This window comes from Arvicanthis niloticus, chromosome 1 (assembly GCF_011762505.2).
Source record: "Arvicanthis niloticus isolate mArvNil1 chromosome 1, mArvNil1.pat.X, whole genome shotgun sequence".
NCBI classification, from domain to species: Eukaryota; Metazoa; Chordata; class Mammalia; order Rodentia; family Muridae; genus Arvicanthis; species Arvicanthis niloticus.
Genome location: NC_047658.1, coordinates 113,912,788 through 113,937,258, shown reverse-complemented (window position 1 = coordinate 113,937,258; position 24,471 = coordinate 113,912,788). Strand labels below are relative to the sequence as shown.

The 24,471-nt window shown below is 50.0% G+C and overlaps 3 protein-coding genes across 5 annotated transcripts; 1 reads left to right on the top strand and 2 right to left on the bottom strand.

The window, feature by feature from the left end:
- Positions 1-30: 30 nt before the first annotated feature.
- Efemp2 (EGF-like fibulin extracellular matrix protein 2) lies at positions 31-6,927 on the bottom strand. 2 transcript variants are annotated; one of them, XM_034517023.2, is made up of 11 exons: positions 6,862-6,927; positions 6,455-6,572; positions 6,179-6,227; positions 5,347-5,553; positions 4,030-4,152; positions 3,668-3,784; positions 3,430-3,549; positions 1,684-1,803; positions 1,474-1,600; positions 1,078-1,273; positions 31-305 (listed from the first exon to the last, which is right to left on the bottom strand). In XM_034517023.2, exons 2-11 carry the CDS (start codon positions 6,563-6,565, stop codon positions 144-146), a joined length of 1,332 nt encoding a protein of 443 aa, XP_034372914.1. In that variant the 5' UTR covers positions 6,566-6,572; positions 6,862-6,927; the 3' UTR covers positions 31-143. The 2 variants fall into 2 exon arrangements, with proteins under 2 accessions (XP_034372914.1, XP_034372904.1); XM_034517013.2 differs by lacking the exon at positions 6,862-6,927 and having other exon boundaries at positions 6,455-6,845.
- A 6,171-nt stretch (positions 6,928-13,098) lies between these two features.
- Ctsw (cathepsin W) lies at positions 13,099-16,718 on the top strand. The gene is made up of 10 exons (XM_034484291.2): positions 13,099-13,206; positions 13,936-14,020; positions 14,746-14,859; positions 15,187-15,338; positions 15,432-15,528; positions 15,607-15,687; positions 15,773-15,898; positions 16,069-16,133; positions 16,210-16,410; positions 16,486-16,718. Exons 1-10 carry the CDS (start codon positions 13,126-13,128, stop codon positions 16,594-16,596), a joined length of 1,113 nt encoding a protein of 370 aa, XP_034340182.1. The 5' UTR covers positions 13,099-13,125; the 3' UTR covers positions 16,597-16,718.
- Positions 16,719-16,888: 170 nt separating this feature from the next.
- Fibp (FGF1 intracellular binding protein) lies at positions 16,889-21,721 on the bottom strand. Of its 2 annotated transcripts, none has more exons than XM_034484302.2 (10): positions 21,542-21,721; positions 21,169-21,367; positions 20,855-20,981; positions 19,396-19,496; positions 18,569-18,723; positions 18,156-18,264; positions 18,017-18,080; positions 17,656-17,742; positions 17,471-17,568; positions 16,889-17,016 (listed from the first exon to the last, which is right to left on the bottom strand). In XM_034484302.2, exons 1-10 carry the CDS (start codon positions 21,624-21,626, stop codon positions 16,947-16,949), a joined length of 1,095 nt encoding a protein of 364 aa, XP_034340193.1. In that variant the 5' UTR covers positions 21,627-21,721; the 3' UTR covers positions 16,889-16,946. The 2 variants fall into 2 exon arrangements, with proteins under 2 accessions (XP_034340193.1, XP_034340199.1); XM_034484308.2 differs by having other exon boundaries at positions 18,590-18,723; positions 21,542-21,720.
- Between the last annotated feature and the right edge of the window lie 2,750 nt (positions 21,722-24,471).

The window sequence follows — 24,471 nt, the reverse complement described above, 5'->3', positions numbered from 1 at the left end:
CTGAGGTCACTCACCCACCTCAGCCAGGACTCCTTCTTTCTCCCTTTATTTTCCTTCACATCATAGTCCCTTTAAGCAGAACAATCATCCCTAAGCCCCCGGGGGAAGGGGGTCCCCACACGACCCTTCCCTGAGGGTCTTCTTCAGAAGGTATAGGCTCCCACAAAGACAGTGAGTCTCAGTACAGAGCTGGCCCGGTAGCTCATAAGGGAGTTCATGGTGACCATCTCGAGGTCCAGCACGTACTCCCGGGGTCCTGTCACTGGCCTGGCAAGGACCAGCATGGCGCTGACATTGTTGATTTGCTGCAGGGCACAGTAGACAGCAGAACAAAGAGATGGTGTTAGCCTATGAGCCAAGACTCAACTCCAGCATGACCCCCCTTCCTGTGGCCTGAGGTCGGGACAGTCTGATTAAGGTTGCTGCTCAAGTCCTTCCCCAGCTCTGACCTGTAGACATTTCTCTCCCTCAGTATCGGAGTCCCTGCCACTGGCTCTCCCCATCAGCTCCTTCCTGACCCTATCCACCTTAGGTTTCCCTCCATCATGACTACCTGATGACTCAAGTTTTGGGGATTGATGGACCTTTGGTGACCAAGAGCCATCCCATTTACCCTCCAAAGTATTCAGTTCTCTGTCATTGCTTTACTGCTGGGGGAGAACTGAGGGCCTACTGAATGGAGCTGTGATGTCAGCCCCAAGGCAACTTTGAAATTTTTGATGCCAAATCTCTCAATGCTAAAGGCAGCATCAGGACCTATGTTCAAGACCCCTCAGACCTGTGGCAGAATCCCTATCTTTCCCCTTGCCAGCAGACTGGAGTTTGATCCCAGCCCTGCAGGAACTACGTTTCTTGTTTTATGGATAAGGAAGTCAAAGGCAGACAGGAGATAGCAGTACTGGGTCTAAAACCCCACTAGCCAACTGCTCCTTAGAACTGCCTGTAGCATGGTCATCTCTGCTTCTGACGTGACCCCTGCTTTGAGAGAAGAGGCAGGGCACCTCCCACTTAAATGACTTCAAGCATTCTATTTTAGATTACGGGAGTCAGTTGGGTGTAAGTAGAAAAGCACCTTACCCTAATGTAGAAGTCCCCCTGTGTGTTTCCAGCACGGATCTGAAAGGCATTGTAGGCGCCAGGGTAGACAGAGGTTGCCTGAATCTGAAACACGTCAGCAGGCACACTTCGCTCTGAGGTGATGCTCATGTAACGGTACACAATGGACGAAGGTTGCTCTCGACAAAGCGGGTTGGAGGCAGGACAGAGACAGCGGCTAGAGACCCCAAGACAGGACAGGAATGAGGGCCGGGCCCATTTCCCGGATACCTACCTCCTAAAGAAAAAAACCCAAGTATATACGTCTATAACTCCCATAAAACATCATGGGTACTAACCAGCCTGATTAAACCAGTTAGCCCCACAGACCTCTGGGAATTGTAGTTACCACAGCAAACTGCCATCAGGTTGACTCACTTGTCTGACACTTGGACATAGGGCTCCACACAACGGTTGGTATCCACACAGCGGTAACCCCCATGGAAGTTGACACAGGTTTGGGCCTCAGAACATTGGTGTGCACCTGTTTCACACTCGTCAATGTCTGTGCCAAGGGAGGTGGAGTCGGACTCTAGGACTGACAGTAAGCTACCAGCCTCTCAACTCTACCCACCCAAGCACCTGTACCTTGGCATAGCCTTGTGGCCAGCAGTTGGTAGCCTTGTGGGCAGTGACAGGAGAAGCGGCCTGGCTCATTGACACAGCGGTACTGGCAGAGGTAACTGGAGTAGCTGCACTCATCGATATCTGAGGGAGGGTGGGGATGAGGAGCCTGGGCCAAGGGTAGTCCTCACAACTGAGTCCCACAGACCTTTACCCAGAGCCCAGCCCCCCACCCACTATGAGGCTGGATGTGGGAAGAAAGAAGGAATGAAGGAAACCCATAATGCTCAAAAGGGGGACTGAAGGTTTCAGGGGAAGATTTGAGGGGCTAGGGATATAACTCAGTGGTAGAGTACTTGCCTAACACGCTTGAAGCTCTAGGTTCCATCCCAGCAAGGAAAGGGAGAGGAAAAAGAAAAGAAAAAGAATAGAAAGGTTTGAAGCTTGGCATGGTGCTATATGTCTATAATCTCAGCATTTGGGAGGTAGAGGCAGGAGGATTATACCAAGTTCAAGGCCAGCCTGGTCCACATAGGAAGCTCAGCCAGGATTATATCAAGATTAAGACCAGCCGGGGCTACATAACAAGACTGTGCCTTGAAAAACAAACAGTGGGGTGTTTGATCACAACTTTTGGGAGGCAGAGGCAGAAGCAAGCAGATCTGTTTGAGGCAGCCTGGTCAACATAAGAGACTCCAGGCCAGCCAAGGCTACACAGTGAGACCCTGTCTCAAAATAACAACGTACCTTCCAGCATACAGAGCACTTCTCTTCCCCAAGACTTAAAGAATACTTAACAAAGCACTAGCCTAGCATGGTGGCCTGTGCCTTTGATTCTAGCACTACTGAACAGATCTCTGTAGGCTAGCCTGGTCTACACAGACAGCTTTAAAACAGCCAGGGTTACATAGACTCTGTCTTAAAAAGATCAAGAATCTAGAGGCTTGGGCATAAGTCCTACTAACTAGTTTTGGAAAGGGTCCACGTTGTGCCAGTGAAATGAGCAGGTCAGGCTAGAGCTGTCCTGAGGGCTGACCTACTCTGTTCCTTCCAAGTTCTGCAATCTGCAGTCAGAATGCCCAGACGGGCTGACTGTTCCCCATGCAGCATCCTATCTCTGCTTTTGTTCCCTTCACACAGCTCAACACTGATGATGCTGCGCTTCACGGTAGAGCACAAAATAAACGAGGGCACACCGGGTAACGTGGTGGGACACCTGGGATCCAGCCCTAGTCCCATCTCATCTTCCCCATCTGAAAGTGGAAAGATGGAAGTCCCCACTTTCTCTGACTTTTCTGCTTGCTTTCCACAGTTCTGCCAACACACCTGGAGGAATATTAATGTCCTGTTTACAAAAATAACTCATCACTGACCTATAAACAAATGGCGCTTCTTACTTTTTCTGCCTGAGACTTGAACGAAGCCTATTACCACTGTCCCTAAAACTCCATATAACCCATTTGCAGTAGAAACGTGTCCAGAAAGAAGAGAGACTTTTCCTAGTGTAGGATTCCTATGCAAGTCAACTCAACTTTCAGGAAGATGGGCACCTCCATCTCTCTCTGTCTCTCCAGCAAGCTTCATAAGCACCTAACATACCATCCCCCCAAGCTGGGAAGACCAAACAACCTGCTCAAGATGGAGTTCATGGAGGCCTGTGGGTGCAGAGAAAGAGACATGGAAGCCTCAAACAAATGACTATGAGTTGGTCCAATGCGTTGCCAGTGCTGGGGACCAAGGCAGTATCCAACAGCACAAGTGGATTCTCACCGCTGCAGGAGAAGCCGTCCCGGTGAAGCTCATAGCCCTGGTTACAGCGGCACAGGAAGGTCCCATAGGAGTTGAAGCAGCGCTGTTCACACGGGGCTCCCATGTCACACTCATTCACATCTGAGGGTGTAAGGACAGACAGGAGTGGTGAGAGCCCACTCAGCTCAGGCAGGAGATCCTGCCCCCATCTCACATATCTCTACCCAGGATCCCAGAACTTTGTCTGGCATAGCCTCACCCACACAAGAGCGGTTGTTAGGTCCCAACTGGAAGCCTGGCTCACACTGGCATCGAAAAGAGCCTGGCAGGTTCACACATCGGTGCTGGCAATAGCGGTAGCGACATTCATCTATGTCTAAGATGGAGGCAGGGAGGGAAAAGTAGAACACAAGCCAGGTGGGGCCTGAGCTGGCTCGCCTCAGCGCCCACACTCACTCCTGCCTTTTGTCAGGGAGCTGAGTGGAGTCACTCATATTTAATCTTCTGTGTCTAGTGACAGGAGTGTAGCAGCAGCAGAGGACTGGGGTGAGGTAAGGCATCAGATCAAGAGCCAGACCAAGGTCACAGAGCAAGAACTTAGGAAAGCCAATCTAAACTCACCCACACATTCGGGCCCAATTTTTCGGTAACCATCAGGGCAGGTGCACTGGTAGGAGCCAGGAAGGTTATGGCAGTCCTGGCTAGGGCGACAGTCATGCAAAGCCTGGGTGCACTCGTCCACATCTGTGGGAGACACCGTTCAGCCTTTGCCTGGAGTCCCCACATGCTACTGACCATGTGAGATATCTCAGTTTAGGAGGAGGTGACCTAGACTTCATTCACATGGGCACATGGGGAGTTGGCACCAAATCATGAACACGTAATTCTGATCATCCCAATAGTACAGAAAAAGACTCCACCAAGGAATTACCAGGACAAGTAGCTATTCGGGGAGCATATTAAAATAAGGCCTTGTGGCATCTGGTGGTACACACCTTTAATTCCACGACTAGGGGAGGGGAGAGAGGCTAAAAAGGGTCTCTGTGAGTTCCAAGCTAGTTGTAGCTAGAGCTACAGAGTGAGACGCTGCCTTATAAACAAACAAACAAACAAACAGAGCCTTGTCCGTTTACACCCCTCAGCTGACTCTAGGGCCAGGATCTTTCCTCCTCCAAGGCCAATGGTTCCCAAGACTGGCTCCAGATCAAAAAACAGACGGAGGCTGGGAGCAGAGCTCTCCGTGTCTGCACAGAAAACGAGGGGCTGCTAGGAACTTCCCGGGCCTGCAGACCATGCACTGAGCATGAAGATCTGGATAGTTCTCTGAGGAGCCAGAGAGAGCATGAGGTCTGAGGTATTTAATAGGAAAAATTACTCTATTGTTTTGTTAATTAATTAACTAACTTTTTGAGATAAGATCTCACGAAGCTCAGGTGTCCTCAAAGTCCTTATGCTGCTGAGGACAACCCTTTACCTCGGGTCTCCTGTCTCCACCTCCTCACTGGTGGGATAACAAGTGTCTTCTACCACTCTTATTTCTGGTGGTGCTGGAGATCAAATCCAGAAACTGTCTCAAAAACCAAAGTAGATAGCTGGATGGTGGTGGCACAGAGGTAGGTAGATCTGAGTCTGAGTTCCAAGACAGCCAAGGCTACATAAAGAAACCCTATCTCAAAAAGCCAACCCTCCCAAAAAAAAAAAAAACAAAAAAAAAAAACAAAAAAAAACAAAAAAAAACCCAAAACAAACAAACAAAAAAAAACCAACTAGGAAGGACTAAAAAGTGCTACTAGAGGATTAAAACAAACAAGAATGAAGTACGCCAGATGATACCATGATGAAATACATTCCTTTGTACAGTAAATACAAAATTAGCTTTAAAAAAAAAAGACTCGTAAAAGGTCTGGAAGCCTAGGTGCCAGCATGGCCCCCACTTACCCACACAGCTCTCCTGTTCATCAGGCTCATAGCCTGACGGGCAAGGATTTGGGTGTTGAGCAGCGGGCACTGGCGGTGGAGGTCCTTCACCATGGAGATCACTGATAACGGCGGCAGATCGAGGCAGACACAAGTAACCCCCGTAGTGGTTGATGCATTTCATTTCACCCTTGCAAGCCTCAGGGATGGTCAGGCACTCATTGACATCTGCAGAGAGGGGCCTGCTGGGCACAGCCAGTCACCTGGGCTGGCCCTGGAGGTAGTGGGAAGCAGAAGCCCAACTTGGCCTTCTCTAAGCTGAGCAACAGAGCAAGGCTTTCTCTTTAATCAGCAAACTAAAGCTGCTGACCCAGAGCCCCTCCCAGGGATTTGCAGGACTGGGTGTGGGGCCCCTTATTTCACAGTTATCCCTATTCTCCTGCCTCCACGTGAGTTTCCATTCCTCCTCAAATCCCTGCCTCTACCTTTGTCCAAGAGTAATTTGCAGGCCTCCTGACCCACAGAGCATGTACTGCTCTCCCAGATTACATTGGGATAGAGCCCCAGGGTTGGAGAGTACAGTTCAGTTCAGGAAAGGTGTATGTATTTCCTTCTCGCTGGGTAATAGCCAGGTGCTCTCTTGCCTCCTGCAGGATAGAGGCAGAGTTTGTTCTGCTTCTTGAAGGGGTTGGGCTCCTAATTGAGAGGCACAAGGGAAACATGGCTGGCTACCACCCTGGACACGGAAAAGGCCATCAAGTTCCTGCAGCAGCTCTGGGAGATAAGGTGTCCCTGGGAAACAATAATTCTTTTTCCAGTTCCTGAAGATGGCTAGTACCCCAGACATACTCACCCCGGCAGTGCTGGCTGTCTGCATCCCACTCATAGCCGTCTGTGCATTCCTGGAAGGGAACCCGATGTGGCCAGTGACCTCCCTGGCTGTCTCCTCCAACTAGCCAGGCCAAGACCAGGGCCTGAGCTCAGTTATGCTCAGGTCAGCTCCACACAATGGCCTCCAACTTTCCACCAAACAAGCAAGGGAGAATCTTTCCCAGAAGCAGCCTCCCCAGGATCCTGGTCTCGCTGTCCTTCCCATCCCATCCCAAGCTGGCGACCCCATGGTCCCCACCGTGTAGCTGTCCGGCTCCTCAGAATCCTGTGGGGACGCTGCTCCCAAGAGCAACAGCAGAAACGCCCAGAACAGTAAAGACCCGGGGAGGCAGGAGGCAAAAGGGAGCATCCTGGGGCTGAGAGGTGGTGGGCAGAAGTCAGGGGTTTCTGCCACGGCACCCCCCATTCCCTCTATCTGGAAGGGGAGTCTGGGTCCCAGCTGTCTCGTCTCAGGACTGTGCTTGGAGCACCGGAACCCTCCAGGGCTGGGGACTGAGTCCTTTCGCAGGCCTGGGGCTCAGGCCCGCAATCCTGGACCGCCCCGCCCCCGCCCCGCGAGTCTTGAAGCGAAGGCCTCTCCGCTCCGCGCAGCACGGACTCGGCCGCGACACGGCCCGCGCCCTCCCTCCGCTGGAGGCCACTCACGCGTCGACTCCAGCAGTGCCTGCGGGCGGACTGGACGCGCGGCCCCAGGAAGCGCCCCCCGCCCGCCCGCCCGCCGCGGCCCACCCCGGCGCCTCCGCCCGCCCTTCGGCGGATTCCTGAGCCCGCGCCAGGGGGAGGGACCCCGACCCCCCGGCTCCTCCGCCCCGGCGGGCCACAGGCCCCCACCCGGTCCCCCGCGGCGCTGCCTGGAGTCGCTTGCGGACGCCCAGCCAGAGTTTCCCAATGTTTGGGTCCTCAGGCCACTGACCTTGATGTCTAGCCCCCAATCTCACCTGGGAACCCCAGGCCCTCACTCAAAATGTTATTCTGTCCACCTAGACTCTATCTAACCTGTGCACTCTCACCTCCCTGAAACCCGAGTCTGCGCCTCCCAGAACCTACTAGGCATTTATTTAATCCTCGGATCTCCAAATTCTACTTTCAGAATTTTATCCACTGTTACACCATCATTACTTAGATGATCCTAAAACTTTATCCAAGGTTTCCGGACTTTTGTCCAGGCATAAAATTAATTGTCCAACTCCCTGTGCATACAATACACCTCCACGGCCTCCAGGAGGTCTCTTTACTGAGGGCACTGCTTCCCTAAGCCCTGCCTGCAAAAAGCTATGGGGGCGAGGGCAGCAGTAGTCTTGGCCTGAAATGAATGGAAGCCCCTGAGAAGGCGGTCAAGCTTGAATTTGGGCGTGGAAGACACTAGGGCCCAGTGCCAGCCCTTTCAGACCCCTTCCCATCCAAGTCCCCCACCCAGTTTCCGCCTCCGCCCCCAGCGGAGATCATGCCTTGGAGGCGGAGTCTGGCGCCCAGGAAGGGGTGAATGGGCGGGACTTCGCCTTGCCCACGTCTCAGGGCGGGTCTAGACGGGAAGGGGTTGCGTGTCCAGGGTTCCCGTGCCTAGCCCAGACCGCTAGCGGCAATAGCCCGCCCTTCCTTTCCCTTACCCAACCTCTTTCCATCTGTTTTGTTTGTTTTTTTGTCTTGTCTTTTTGAGACAGCGTCTCACACTGTAGCTTTGACTGTTCTGCAACTCACTAAGTAGACGAGGCCTCGAACTCACAAAGATCCGCCTGTCTTTGCCTCCTAGATTCTCCGATGAAAGGTGTGCACTACCAAGCACCGCTCTGCCTTGACTTAAAAATTCTGCTTCATTTCGTTTAATTATCAGAGTGGTAATGTGTGTGGTGTATGTGTGTGTGCCTGTGTACCGGTGGAGACTCTCGCTGTTTTTAAAACCGGGTTTGTCACCGAGTCTGGATTGGTTGGCTAGTGTGGTCTTAGGTCGGCCAGTGTCCACCTCCGTGGCCCTCTAGAGGTTACAGACATGCATGACAACTACAGCTGGATTTTATGCTAGGGCTGGGATCTGAACCCAGACCCTCAGGCTGTGTGGCAAGTGTTTGACCCAATAAGCCATGTCCTCAACTTCCATTGCCTTGATTAGAAAAAAAAAAAAATAGCAACTTTTCTTTTTTTTTGGTTTTTCCAGACAGGGTTTCTCTGTATAGCCTTGGCTGTCCTGGAAGTAACTCTGTAGACCAGGCTGGCCTACGAACTCAGAAATCCGCCTGCCTCTGCCTCCCAAGTGCTGGGATTAAAGGCGTGCGCCACCACCGACCGGCTAATTTATCAACTTTTAATGATGCATATATGTGTGTATCTGTGTGTAGGTATGTACACCTGAGTACAGGTGTCCACAGGCCAGCAGTGTGTCCACAGACCAGCAGTGACCCCTGGATCTGGAGTTACAGGAAACTGTTAGCAGCCTGATGTGGGAACCAATCTCAAGTCATCCGGAAGAGGAATACTGGAGTCATTTCTTCAGCACTGACTCTTTTTTTTTTTTTTTTTTAAGCAATAGAGGGTTTAGGGTGTAACTCAGTAGCAACCTGCTTGCTTAGCATTACCAAGATCCAAAGTTCAACCCAGTAATTCCTGACACACCAGAGTGGGTACGTATGTGTGTCTACATGAGTGTGTGTGTATGTGTGTGTGAGTGTAAGTATAAGTGTGTATGAATGTATGGGTGTGTAAATGTGTGTGAATGTCTGTGTGTGAATATTGTGTATGTGTGAATGTATGTGTGACTGAGTGTGTGAATGTGTATATGTGCATGAGTGTAAATTATGTGAGTATCCATGAGTGTATATGTGTTAGGGGCCGACTTTTAGCAGAAAGCGGCTATCAGCTTTGCAGCCATCTTGAGCCATATACCCTGACATGAGACTTGGATTACAATAGCCTACAACAGCTGAGCACACTCCGATAATCTTGGTTTAGATACCTTGGGTGTGTGAGATTAAAGGTGTGTAACTTAAGAGTGTGACTTAGAAGTGTAGAGATCAGATTTAGAGACAAGACCTAAGGGCATGATTAAAGGTGTGACCAAAAGGCATGGCTTAGAAGTGAGACATATAAAGGCGAGAGAGGCAGACAGAAGACAGATGAGAGAATCAGACACTTAGAGGAAATATACTCTTTAGGGAGACTCTTTAGAGAGTACAGCTAGACTTGGGACTTGGACCAGGAAGAGAGACTGAAGAATAAACGGGATTGAATCATACTCTGTCTGGTCTCTATTCTTCGAGTCCGTCCTCACTCTCTTGCTGAACCCCGACCCGAGGACCGGAGCAGCAGCTTGGGCCAGGATACAGTGGCTGCCAAACACGGGGCAGCCCGGGCCTCAACATTTTGCTTGGGCTGTGACATTTTTGGCTGCCTGAACGTGGGACTAGTGCGGTTCTCAACATGTATGTGTGTTGGAATTGTGAAGTAGAACAAAGCCCACAGAGAGAAGTGTGGGGAGTGGATGAAGTCTTGAGCAAACATGTACTGTTGATATTAACATAGCCATGTCAAAGACTCCAGTCACTCAGACCTGTGGGAATGGCAGAGCCTTCTTCAGGTCAGGCTCAGGGAAATGGCAAGGCCTTCCATGAGTACAGTTGCAGACAGTATATGTATTTTGAAAGCCCTGACGACTGCAGCCTGTGACTGCTCCCCTAAGGAGATTAGCTAACACTCGTCCTTTGTCATAGAGTTTCCAGGCTGCTGGTATGTCTCCCTCAGAACACATGGCCACCAGACCCCGGGCTTTCTTTATGTCTGCCTATTGTTTCTTCCTTCTCCATTGCCCAACCAGGCCAATCTCAAAGCCTGATGAGGGGACAGAAAAAAAAAAAAAAAAAAAAAAAAAAAGATAAACATAAGGAAAAAATGCCTGGCCTAGTGGCACATGGCTTCAATCCCAGAACCTGGAAGGTGGAGGCAGGTGGATCTCTGAGTTTGAGACCAACTTGGTCTTGGTCTCCATAGGGAATTTCAGAACAGGCTACACTCAAAGACCCTGTCTCAAACATACATAATACATATAATTCATTCTTTCTTTCTTTCTTTCTTTCTTTCTTTCTTTCTTTCTTTCTTCTCTTTTGGCTTGGTGTTTCAGACAGGGTCTTTTTATATAGCCCTGGCTGTCCTGGAACTCACTATGTAAACCACATTATTCTCCAACTCAGAGATCCACCGGCCTCTGCTTCTTGAGTGCTAGGACTAAAAGTGTCTCCACCATGCTGGCTTACATACATATTTTTTTAAAAGGTAAATTGCAGCTGGGCAGTGGTGGCTTACATCTTTTATTTCAGCTTGAGAGAGGCAGAGGCAGGTGGATCTCTGTGAATTTGAGGCCAGCCTGGTGTACATAGTGAGTTCTAGGACAGCTAGAGCTACACAGTGAGACCCTGTCATGAAAACAAAATCAAAACAAACAAAAAGGTGAGTTGTGTAGTAAGTGACTTGCATCTCAGTTAACCTGTTTGTTGTCATTGTTTGAAACAGGGTCTCATATAACCCAGGCTGGTCTGGAACTTTTTATGAAACCAGACTAGTCTTGAACTCCTGGCAAGCCTCTTGTCTCAGTCTCCTAGGTGCTAAAATTACAGGCATGAGCCACTATGACCATCTAATTAAGCTGTTAAAGTGTTAAGCAAAACTCCTGATTATCAAGATCTAACAATCCCAAGCACTGGCAAGGAGACACTACAATCCTCTTGTCAAGCCAGACATGGGATGCCATTGCTACCCCACTTCACAGGTGAGAGGGGCTGAGATATTTGTCCCAGGTGCCACCAACATAAGGAGAACAGCTTTAGAACTCAGATCCCATGGATTCTAAGACTGAACCTTGTCCCCACGTAGAACAAGGAGCTACAACATGAACATCTGACCAGGTTCTTCAAGTACCAAGCCACTCAGAGCTGCTGCTGTCACTTACAGGCACCAAGATCCAGACAGGACTCAAAACACAGTGGCTGACTTAAACTGGAGCAGGAATCTCCAATTTTGCACCACTAAGCCCAAGTCATCCTGCCCCTGCCTTCCTGCCTTCCCAGTGGCCTCCTCTGACCTCTGACACCCCAGTGACTTAGCCTAACCTCCTGGATTGGCATCACGTCCCTGGGGAGCTTCCTGTTTGGTTGATTGCCAATCTCTCAGCCCCTCTCACCTGTGACGTAGGTAGCAATGGCATCCCATCTCTGGCTTGACAAGAGGATTGTTGAATGTTCTCTTTCCTCAGACAGTAAGGTTCCTGGACTCACAACCCAGCCCTGAGTGGTCGGTCGCTGGGCAGGAGCTACAGGATAAGAGTGACCAAGTGATCAAGAGAAGGAGAGTCACTCATTCATTTAAGTGTTTGTTGAGTGGGCAATGCTGGTGAGAATGTACCAGGCACCAAGGACACAGTGCTGTCTGAAACACATGAGAACCTGGCCTTGCAGAGTTCATGTTTGAAGGATGGAAGGAACACAGAGGAAAAGGCCCCAGTCCCTCCCGTTAGCCTTCCACAAGAGAAAGTGTGAATGACATGTCACCTATATTCGACCAACATAGCACAATATTGACTTGGGGTACATATTAGTGATCTGGGGCCATTGGGCTAGGCACCTATGGACAGTCAGTCTGTCCACTTCATTTTAATGAAAGTACCATTTATTTTTAAATAGAGAGGTCCCTTTGCTTACTGTCCCAGGGAGAGATATGGGTGGAGTTTAATGGAGCATAGCAGTCCTAGGACAACCCCTAATGTAGATACAAGGTAGAGAGCATGTAAGTGGACGACTCCAGGATCAGACCCCTCCTCCTTTGCCCCAAGCATGAACCCTGGAAAGCCAACTCTTTGCACCTAGTCTTGGTAGCTATTTCCCAGCCTGAAGGTCGGTAGTGGGGCAAGAGCTTCTTTAACCCAAGGACCCATTTAGAATGGAGACAGCAGTTAATAGATGTCAGGTGCTGCCCAGACCATACAGGCTTTGGGCCTGTTTTTTTCTAGGATACTTTCTCTTGTCTTTGTCCTCCTTTGTAGACCATGTTGAGGAAAAGAAATGAGACAGAAGCAGACTATAAGTTTTCAGTCATCCAAACCACACTGTTGTCTCTAATGGAAGTATTCAGATCTAAGCATCAGGAATTCAGTCTTCCCCAACTACCTAAGGAATTTAATTAAGCCCAGCCTGGGCTACACGAGATCCACTTCCTTCTCTCATAGAAGAAGCCCCAAATTGCCTGGTCTAGTAGCACCCACCTTTAATCCCAGAACTCAGGCGGAGGCAAGCATTTTATGAATAAAAGCTGGTCTACAGAGCTGGAGAGTTAGAGCAGCCAGGATGACTTAGTGAGACCCTGTCTCAACAACATGAAACAAACAAAACAACCCAAATTAATACTTTCCTCATGGTCTAGACACAGACTGATCGGACACCTCTGAGGTTGGGAGGGAGATGAATGGACAACGGTGTCCAGGGCTCAAGGGGCTGTGAACCTGAGCTTGGGCTCTCGAGCAGGGAAGGCTTCTTTAAAAGGGTGGCCCTTATGCTGCTTCACAAGTAAAGCAAGAGGAAGTCGCTAAGGAATCCTGAGTACCAGCCATCGCTGTCTGGACGCCAGGCACCTGGGGCTTGTCCTTGCTACGTTTTCCATCATGGTGCTGATGCTGATATCATCACTCTTCTCTGACATTTGTCTTCCTGTCTCCTTAGAGACAGATTTGTCTTTATATCCCAGAATAGACTGGAGCATGGCAGCCAAGAGTTGTTACTGAAAATAAGTGGGTGGGGGTTAGCCAGGCAGGTAGGTGGAGGGTCTACCCTCCTCCCTAAGCCTGGTTTCCCCTCGTGGTTTCTCCAGCCCCGCCCTTTCCAACTTAGTCTACTCAGCTTCCTGCCCCCAGCACTCGTGGCTGGTGGCTGCACCATGACACCGACTGTCCACCTCTCCTACTTTCTGGCCCTGTTGTTAGCAGGCCAAGGCCTCAGTGACTCCCTCCTCCCCAAGGTAAATGCTTCTAACTCGCTTTCTGCCCTTCTGTGCCTGCTCCGAGTCTGGGGGTCTTATCTTTTTCAACTGGCATATTTTTCATTTCTTTTTAATTTTCTCTTTTTTTTTCTTTTCTTTTTCTTTTTTTTTTTTTTAAATTTTTCAAGACAGGGTTTTTCTGTGTATTCCTGACCGTCCTGGAACTCACTCTGTAGACCAGGCTGGCCTCAAACTCAGAAATCTGCCTGCCTCTGCCTCCCAAGTGCTAGGATTAAAGGCATGTGCCACCACTGCCAGGCCCTTTTTAATTTTCTTAAGACAGGGTTCCCTGGGCATGGTAGCAGAAAGATCTCTGTGAGTTTGAGACCAACCTGGTCTACGTAGTGAGTTTGGGGACAGGACTATGAAGAGAGGGACCAAAAAGAAAAGACAAAGGTCTCACTTTGTAGCTCAGGTTAGCTTTTAACTGTGTAGCCCAGGGTGGCTTCACTGGCTTAAAACTCTCAGCTGTCCCCCTGCCTCAGCCTCTTGAATGCTGGAATGAGCATTTAACTAGAGGGGTGAGCTGCCCTGTCTAGCTTTATCTTTCCTATTTCTCAGAGGGAGCAGTTGGCACTGTGTGGATGTTCACACTTTGAACAGAAGAATGCAGGATGACCCCTTAGCCCCATCTTTGTACCTTGGAGATAAGGTTGTGTTCACAACAATTCTTTCCCATGACTCTCCCCACTTTTGGCTCCTTGCAAGGATGCAGTTCCCAGACCACTGGAGCTGAAGGAAGTCTTCAAGCTGTTCCAGATCCAGTTCAACCGAAGTTACTCGAACCCAGCAGGTATCTCAGGCACATATGTTTCTAGTCTGACTTCCTCTGTCCACTTAAGAGATGAACTTACTGTTTTGGATGGGGAATAGACCTGGGCCAGACCATTGAGTGGGAAATTGGGTCCATAGTGCACTCTTTAGCTTCCCCAATGTAATGATGGGCATAGAACAATCCTCTGTCTACAGCCACTAACTGTGACTCCAGGCAGGGCGTGGAGGACCACCATATTGTCATTTTCAATCAGCAGATCTCTGTCTCCAAGGTGACAACCCTAGCCCCAAGCTACCACAAAGGGCTCTCTCTCTCTCTGTGTGTGTGCCCCATCCCCTCACCCTACCCACCCATCCTCCAAACCTGTGGTCAGATGTGTGAAGAGGAGACAGAAGGTGCAGCCCACAGGTACAGGAAACCGACCTCCAGCCACCTTAACTTTCCTGTCTGAGTTACTGCCTCTAAAGGCCTTGCTCAGCTTCCCCTAGGATGGGCCTATGAGTGTCTTTAGGGGAAATTCTCCTCGACCTCATGTAGACTGGATAATTACTTTCTTTCTTTCTTTCTTTCTTTCTTTCTTTCTTTTTTGGTTTTTCGAGACAGGGTTGGATAATGGATAATTACTTTCTTGCAGTGTAGTTATAGTGATGGAAACCACTAGCACTTACCTGAATGGGTATGAGTGGCCCGTCCAGTGGCCACTTTCTCCTCTTAGACTGGCCTACAACTCCTTTTTGGTCTAGAGTACACTCGCCGTCTGAGTATTTTTGCTCACAATCTGGCTCAGGCTCAATGGCTACAGCAAGAAGACTTGGGTACAGCTGAGTTTGGAGAGACTCCATTCAGTGACCTCACAGGTACCAGAGCCCTCCTGGCCTGCATGTAGTAGGTAGGTTACTGGCAAATGGACAGGGTAAATCTCCCCTTTCAAGGCCAGCCTGGGTGACTGCCCTAAATCCCAGTGCAAGACATGACTTCCATAGCCTATGTCCAGCTTGGCTCTCAGGCCAGAAGCAGAGGGTGTAGAGACTGCACCAGCACAAGCTGGACCTCTCTAGGCCTCAGTGTCCTACCTGATGCCTTCAAAGGTATCATAGGGACAGTCAAGATAGTGACAGCTAGAAAGAGAATATGGAAGAGAAGGGTGTCGAACCCATGACTTCTCTGGCCCTGTCTGTCCCCAGAGGAGGAGTTTGGCCAGTTATATGGGCATCAGAGGGCACCGGAAAGGATCCCCAACATGGTCAAAAAGATAGAGTCTGAAAAGTGGGGGACTGTGCCCCCCACCTGTGACTGGCGCAAAGCAACGAACATCATCTCATCGATCAAGAACCAGGTATCTTCCCATACCCAGTTTAGCCCAGCGGGGAGATTAGGGAAATGAGGTCAAGGTCTCGACACCTTACCCCACCCCACCCTACCCACTCAGGGAAACTGCGCATGCTGCTGGGCCGTAGCAGCAGCTGACAACATCCAGGCTCTGTGGAGCATCCAATACCATCAGTTTGTGGACCTCTCTGTGCAGGGTATGACAGGGAGTGGACAGGTAACAGGGAAAGTGGCCTAGGGGACCTGCTCACCTATGCTGTCCCTTTCTGCCCCAGAGCTGCTGGACTGTAACCGCTGTGGAAATGGCTGCAATGGTGGCTTCGTGTGGGATGCATATGAAACTGTCCTCAACAACAGTTGAGTACCAGGCCTTGTGGGAGGTCAGTAGGGATGGTGAGTGTTCAATCTCCAAGGCTCCTTCCTGGTCTTGCTTGTCTTCAGGTGGCCTGGCCAGTGAAAAGGATTACCCATTCCAGGCAAACTGGAAGCCCCACAGATGCCTAGCCAAGGAGTACAAGAAGGTGGCCTGGATCCAAGATTTCATCATGCTGTCCAGTAATGAGCAGGGTATGGCCAGGGTAGACATGGAGGGTGGGGGCAGAGAGGCCAGAATGGAGGCAGACTGTCTGGCTATGGAAGACCCAATTAAACTCCATTCCCCTGTGAGACGAGCAGCAACTGCAGGGCAGGCAGGACTTGATGGCACCCTCAAGTCTCCAGTAATTACCTATTTCCAGCAATTGCCAGACACCTGGCCACCCACGGGCCTATCACTGTGACCATCAACATGAAGCTACTACAGGTGGGTGGATGGGGAAAGAGTGAGGGCCATACAGAGAGATGTCCTAGACTCAGCTCTTCTGTCCCCACCCTTGCAGAATTACCAGAAAGGTGTGATCAAGGCTACACCCAGTTCCTGTGACCCTCAACATGCGGACCACTCTGTCTTGCTGGTGGGTTTCGGCAGGGAGAAAGGGGGCATGCAGACAGGGAAGGCCTTGACCCAGTCTCGCAAACCTCGTCGCTCCACCCCCTTCTGGATCCTGAAGAATTCCTGGGGTGTTCAGTGGGGCGAGAAGGTGAGTGAGGTCAGACAAGGGGCAGACTATAATGTCTTCTTTACCTTCTGGCCCTGATACCCCCTACCTTCCTAGGGTTACTTCAGGCTATACCGGGGAAACAATGCCTGTGGAATCACCAAGTACCCTCTCACAGCTCGAGTGGGCCCATTAGTCAAGAAGCCACCAATCTCTTGTCCACCTTGAGGCCAGCAGCCGTTCTTCAGCCTCTCCCACATGGCCACTGCCCCTTGTAAGTCCCACCTTGAGTTTTTGCCTGACTTCCCCATCCTCTCTGTATGGCTTTATAAACCAAGACATGCTCTGTAGCTTCTGAGTGGATCAACTGGGGTGTGGAGGGGAGGTGGGGGTGGGAAGAGCTTGTCCATATCCCTGAGGTGCTAGAATACACATCCTTACGGGTGATGGCATGACACCTGAGCACACGTGTGCACTGTGGAATCCCCATGAGCTCTTCAGCCTGGAACAAGGACCAGTCTCCAAACTTATGGCAACTTTATTCTCAGGGTATGTCAGAGGGAGGAAGGAAAAGGGCTTTAATCATGATAGAGGCGCAGAAGGCAGCCACGGAGGGTGCCCATGTAGCGGTCCCAGAGGGCCTGGTGCCTGCAATGAAGATGTCAACGGTGATAGCTGATGCCTACTCACTGCCATGCCCGCCACACTGCGATAAGTGTTTTCTACACTTTAATGCATCAAGACCCCACTCCCTTTTTGATAGTTAGTCCAGGCTGGCCTGGGAAACAGTGGCAATCCTCATGCTCCAGCTTCCGATGTGCTGGGATTACAAACTTGAGCCATTATGCCCAACTTCCTTCTCCCTGCTCTCCACCCACTGCTGAGGACTGATCTGAGGGCTATTTAGTTTCCATAAATCTTATGAGTCTTCTGGCTTTATCATCAGCTTACCTTTAAGAAAGCTAAAGCCCAGAAGGGGTATATAACTTGCCTAAGGTCACAACAATGAGAGGCGGAACTTCCACCCACAGGGTAGTTAAATAGGGAACCCTGAATCTACTGGAGGCCAAAGAAGTTAGCCAGCAGCCCTGGCTCCTCTCACCGGAAGCCATCCAGGGAGTGAACAGACGCCGAATACTGGTTGAGGAAGAGCCGCACGTCACTCAGTGGCCAGTGGTCAGAGCGGCAAGGTTCCACAAACTGTAGGCCCAAGGCGACAAGTAGCACCACCAGTACTGCTCAGACACAGGACAGGCTGAGGACTGGGGGTTGGACAAGACTGCTCACCTTCTCCACAAGGTCCACAAATAGGTCTCTGACATCCTTATTATGGGTCAGCTTGGCAGCCACATTCACCAGCCCCCGGGACAGATTCTGTGAGGCAAGGATCTCGGGAGTTCTGTCTTCTGCTCCAGAAGCTGGAGGCTGAGCACTGAAGCTGAGGGAGGGCCAGGCCCCTCCCCAAATATATCCACCTCCCTCAGACAATGCCCTTTTGTTATGAGCTTGGGACCCCCCCCCCATAGGCAGAGAGAGCAGCAGTGCCACCTGCTGGTCAACTTCAGACATGAGCAGAGTTGCCTGGCAGGGGTACAGCACAAAAGGCTCCTGACGCTTTAGGGGGTAGAGTCTGCACAGGGGCACAGACCTTGAAGTTGGTTTCCATCTCAGAGAAGACACCCAGCTTTCCCCGGAGGGCAGTACACACCAGACTGTAGGAAGAGACGGTCATACCTATAGCCATCTGACACCATTTTATACCATCTCATGGACCCCCCCATGGTCACCTCTTGTGCAAGTCTAGAAGGTCCTTGTCAGCTACTAGAACCTTGAGCTCCTTCAAGTCTTGGAGAAACTCCTTATCTAAGTCCACATCCATGTCATCCATCTGAGAGTCTGCGAAGGCCAGGAAAGAAGTTGTGGGTGGATGAGAGACCATCTTATGAGGTACCGAACCTTCTTCACCACTACACCTCACTGGGACCTCAGAGATGGAAGGTGGAATGTCATGCCCCAGGCCACACAGGAGGGAGCCCTTGGCCTGCAGACAGGTGTGTGTGAGGCAAGGGGATGAGATGGAGAGGTGGGCTGGGGCTGAGGGCTAAGAAGAAAGGGTGCTGGGTACTGTGGAAGCTACACATACATCAGGACAAATTGAGAGCGGGGAACCAGTCCCCAGGAGGGTAGGGAGTCCAGGCACCTGGGTCAGTGGGGGCCTCACCGACGGCTCCAAGGGTCCAGTTCTGGATCATAAGCTCAGCACAGAAGGCAAAGTCCCCAAAGCTCAGGTACTGCAGCTTTTTCTTCCCTGTTTCAAAGCGGTTGTTGGCAAAAAAGACGATGGCTGCATAATCTCTGCAGACAGGGACAGTGGCTCTCTTAGGACGAGAAATACCTTTTCCTGGTTCATACAACAGTGTCTGATTAGTAAGCTTACTTAGGAGCCATTCTTTAAGAAACTCTTTATTGTTTTAAAGCCTTCTTAGAGGGTAGCCGCCACTGCAATCTTGGCTAAGCATTTTGGTTCTGGCCTGTTTCTGCTCTAACTCACCAAGTGACCAACCACAGACCATTCCCTTACCAACCTCCTACCACTGCAAAGAAAAGATCCAGCCAGCCGGGCGGTGGTGGCGCATGCCTTTAATCCCAGCATTTGGGAGGCAGAGACAGGCGGATTTCTGAGTTCGAGGCCAGCCTGGTCTACAGAGTGAGTTCCAGGATAGCTAGGACTACACAGAGAAACCCTGTCTCGAAAAAACAAAACAAAACAAAAAAAAAAAAAAAAAACAAACAAAAAATCCAGCCAGTCTTTCTAAGGAATACAAGAGAAGGCCACATTGCATCACCGAGCACTTCTTGAATGCTTTACAAATGCCTTAACCTTGGCAATCTGATGCAGTTTACAGGTCACTAATAGAATAATCATTCCTCCAGAACAGTCAGAGGTGAAACGGTTAGGATAGGGAAAGCGTACCAGGCTAAGGGCCCAAGGAAACTTCATGTAGGAAGGGAGGTGGCTGCCCTCACCTGGCTAATCGGTCAGAGAGGAGGAAGTGTTGCTGGATGTTATCCACCAGGGAGCCCCGCATCTCTTCCACCACCTTGAAGACCCGCTTAAAGTTGTCAAACTGTAAGGCAATTAAAGAAGACTGATCAGAAGATGCTCATGCTTCAGATGCTATGTGACCTTTCTCTCCTGTCCACCTCTCCAGTGGGCAGGTACTGATTTAGCACTAACACTTCAACAAATGACTAGGTTTTTGTTTGTTTGTTCTGAGAAAGAGTTTCTCTGTGTAGCCTTGGCTGTCCTGCAACTTACTATGTAGACCAGGCTCACCTCAAACTCAAGAGATCTGCCTGCCTCTACCTCTTGAGTACAAGGATCAAAGGTGTGCACACGCCTTTAATCCCAGCACTTGGGAGGCAGAGGCAGGCGGATTTCTGAGTTCAAGGCCAGCCTGGTCTTCAGAGTAAGCTCCAGGACAGCCAGGGCTACACAGAGAAACCCTGTCTCAAAAAAACAACCCCCACTCCCCCCCCCCAAAAAAAAAGGTGTGCACCACCACACCTGGCATGACTAGGTGTTAATAACTGCCATCATTCGACAAATGTTTGTCAGCTTTTGGCATTTTCCTTAAAAGGATGATTACTTGTTCTTGCCCCCCCCTTTATTTATTTATTTATTTATTTTACGCATGCATATGAGTACACCACTATTACTCTCTTCAGACACACCAGAAGAGAGCACCAGACCCCATTACAGATGGTTGTGAACCACTATGTAGATGCTGGGAATTGAACTCAGGACCTCTGGAAGAGCAGTCAGTGCTCTTAACCGCTGAGCCACCTCTTCAGCCCTGCTTGTTCCTGACCTTAAGTTCAATTTACCATCATGATCTCTGGCTTTTCAAGAGCCTGAATTAGAATGGATTCTCCTGAGTAACTTGAAATGAACTAAGCTGCATACACATGTGTTCATGAGAGACACAAAGGCCTATAAAGGTTACAGCAAGAGAGCCATGGGAGAGTCATACCATAGCCATTTGAGCCCAGTTTATATCCTGGCACTTCTCCCTCGAAGACAAGGCTTAAGGATGCTACCAAAAATGCTTGTGGATAAGCAGCACCTAGCGCCCTTGTAGATTTCAAGGGGTAGACATGGCCAAGAACAGCGTCTTCCAGGCAGGAGTACCATGAGCAGAAACAAACTTGGGGCTTAAGAAATGTAAGCCTAGAGAGGTCTACAGGACCCAACCTGAGTCTGAAGGTCAAAGGCAGTGGGAGTTAATGAAAATCTATAAGCAAAGGGAAGCCATGGTCAGACTGAGCCTATACAAGGTCACTCTGGCCAGATGGGAGGTGGAGGGAGAAGAGGGTACATGTGAAGAAGCTGGTTCCACAATGACAGGCTGGAGTGAAGCTCGGGTAGTAAGCAGAAGGATCAAGGGATGGGCTAGATGGGTAGTGGTGTACGTGTGGAACCCACCTGCCTCCGGCAGCTCTTGAGAGTAATTCCTGTTTTGGTGCTGATGTCATCCAGGTCTTTCTTGGTACCCTTGGACAGCTTCTTGCCCAACACCTCCCGAACAAAGGCCTCATCAAAGGTGTAGTACCTTGTGGAGGCACAGGACATTACTGGTGATCCATTAGTGAAGGAGAAGGGAGTTTGGAGGTGGTTTCTTTTGTCCTCAATTTCCTAATTTCCTGAGTACGTCCCATCCCCCCTAACCCTCAGTTTCAGCCTACAAAATGGGTATAAGCCAGATTGATTGACACCTCCACCACCCCCGTGGTAAGCACCTCTCGATGAGGAGTGCCTGTCGGGAGGGAGGAATCTGGAAGATGAGCTGGTGCAGCAGCTTCGGCGGCGAGTGCAGCAGACGCTCAAGCATGTGGAAGGTGCGGTAGTGGTCCATGGTGTCGCTCTGCAGCACTCCTGTGGTGGCTCCCGTCTGCTCCAGGATTCCGGAACGTACTCGCAGAGCCACTGCATCGTTCACTGAGGAGTGGGCGCTACCATAAGACCCCAGAGGCCCTCCAAGGGTTCCACCACCAATCCTTCCACTTCCCCGACTCCCCGCAGTCAGTTCACTTCCCTGAACTAAACCTAAGTCCTAGCCACGCCCCCTCTCTCACCCAAAACAACAGCTTCCCGGGAGGGCGCTAGACAAACCTGAGTAACCATCCAGCCAGAGGCGATACACGTCTTCATCTATAAGGGTCGTGTTCCCCACGAAAATGTCTAGTTCGCTGGTCATGACGATGCTCCGGCCGGGTTCGCCCGAAGCTGGAGCTTGCACGGCCCGGGGCCGGGCTAAGCAGCCGCAGAGCCACTTCCGGGAGTTCAGAGCTTTTGCTCCGGGCACCCGGAGACAATGAAGGACCACTTCCGGGACGGATCTCGTGCGAGGCAGCTCTGCTCTCTCTTTACTCAGTTCTGTGAGGGGTTTTTCGGAAGATCTCGAGATAGTCCTCTCTCAGTCTCCCCTGTCTTGCAGATGCTCCCACGTCCTCCTTTAGTCTCTCCCATCTTCTCGGTTCTCTCAGAGCCTCCCAATTTCGACCTATATCCTAAATTAGAATGTTTCTGAGGCTCTATCCTAAATCGCTAGGTGTGTGTGTGTGGCCCTACTTCCACAGTCCATCAGACAGATGAGCAGTTTTCTTGTTCCCGGCATGTATTTTATTTTTATGATTTTGAATTGTGTATGTGGGGAGAGGATGTGTGCGTGTGAGTTCAAATGCCCTTTGAGACCAGAGGTATCAGATCTCCTGAAGTTGGATTTACAGGCAATTATGAGTTGCCCATATGGTTGTGGGTAAGAGAACTCAATTCCTCTACAAGAGCAGTTCCTTGCTCCTAACCATTTGGCTCTCTCTCCAGCGCCGGTTTTTCACCACCATACTACACCCACACACAAGCTAGTGACTTAAAGTCTTTCAGAGCTCAGCCTGGAAGCAGGCATCTGCAGGGCCACCCACCAAGCCTGAATTCCATCTCCAACACCCATATTGTGTAAGGAAAGAACCAGCTGTTTCTTGTTGTTGAGACAAGGTCTTACTTTGTAGTCCAGGCTAGTCTAAATTGGCAGCAGTCTTCCATCTTCAACCTCCCAAGCACTGAGATTACAGGATAGGAGCCACCAATATACCCAGCTCTTATCATCTGACCTCTGCATATGTATGTACTGTTGTATACATGCATAAATATAGCTTACTGTGTATAATTACTAAAAAAATTAACCTAGAATAACCTTTAATCTCAGCACTTAAGAGGCAGACAGATACTTGAATTTGAGGTCAGCCTGGTCTACAGTGACTACAGTGAGTTTTAGGACAGCCAGAGCTACACAGAAAAACCCTGTCACACACACAAAAAAATTACACAAGCTGGTTTATCTCAGTGCACTAGAGAGGTGCATACCGAGAAGACAGGAGGAGGTCCTGGATGCCATGGATAATAAGGCCAGGTTGCCATGGAGACAGGAGGAGGGCCTGGATGTCATGGTTAACAAGGCTAGGTCTCCCACTCCACCTCTGGTCCCTTGGTGGAGCAGATTTTAGGGTTTCTAGAGAGATCCCTCTCAACTCCAGTCTGTTTTCCTGTAATCTTATCTCAGTGGCAGCCCCACATCCATCCAGTTCTAGAAACCTGGGCTGTCTCCCAAGTTGCTCTCTTCAGGCATTCCGAGCTGTTGATGTGCCTGCTGAGTGCCTCTATCTGCTTCTTCCTCCCCGCCCCACTGACTCAGTGCCAGCCTAGTGTTTCTGCACAGCTCTGCGTTCCTTGACACAGTGTTATTAATCTAGAGTACACCCTGCTACCAAAGTCCACCCCACACAGCACATTTGGGGGTGGGGGTGGGGGGTAAAGATGAAGTCTCCTACAGCTCAGGTCTTGAGTTTGCTGTGGGGAGAATGACCTTGAATTCCCGAAGCTCCTGCCTCCCACTTCCAAATGCTAAGATTACTGGTATATGCCGACACAACTGGCTTCTGAACAGTCTTTAAAATGTGTATTTTCTTGGGTGTGGTCGTTGATGCTTGTAATTCCTACACATAGGCCAGAGAATCTCCATGAGTTGGTGGTCAGCCTGGTCTACTTTCAGGCTCTCCAAAATTACATAGCTTGTCTCAAACAAAATATTTTGAAATGTTATTTTCCCTGTTTAAAATTCTTACTGGCCTTTGGAAAGCCTCGTGTCTAGCACTGCAGGTTCTTGAGAACACGACATCTATCCACCATTGAAGCCTACTTCCCTTTTTTATTAGTTTGTTGAGACAAGGTCTTACTTTGTAGTCTAGGCTAGTGTAAACTAGCAGCAATCTTCCAACTTCAACCTCCCAAGCACTGGGATTACAGGAAAGGAGCCACCAACACACACGGCCGGCCCTTCAAAGCCTCCTCACCTTACCACTGTGCATATACCCACGCTTACCAAAATCTCAGAACTGGCCTCACTTAATCCTAAAGGAGCAGACTCTCCAGGGCATCAGTGACTTCCCACAGTTTCTGCTTTCTCTCTCATACTTTTTCTCTCTTGTCAGTCTTTTATTTTGTTTCTTGATGACAGGGTCTCTCTACATAGCTCTATCTATCCGGGAACTCTCTGCTGGCATCTTAGCATCTTTAAGGGCCCCTCAGATATTTCCTCTTTGGGAAATATTTTGGGGATCTCAGAGACCACTTCTGCATCACACCCTTCTTTTGTGGTCCAAGACTGAATCAGGGCCTTCCACGGGCTAGAGAAGTGCTTTATCACTGAGCCATATGCTAGCATGAGCTTCCGTGCTTGTCCTCTCTCATTCTACTTCTTTCTGTCTCTGTCTGTCTCTTTCTCTGTCTCTACCCCCTACCCCTTTCCAAAACAGGGTTTCTCCGTGTAGCCTTGGTTTCTTCTGTCAGATTTTGACCTTTTTGGTCAAGTACAGCATTCTTGTTAATTTCTGCACGGACATTTCACACAACGGTTTATTAAAAAACAAATCCGCCAGGCAGTGGTGGCGTACGCCTTTAATCCCAGCACTTGGGAGGCAGAGGCAGGCGGATTTCTGAGTTCGAGGCCAGCCTGGTCTACAGAGTGAGTTCCAGGGCAGCCAGGG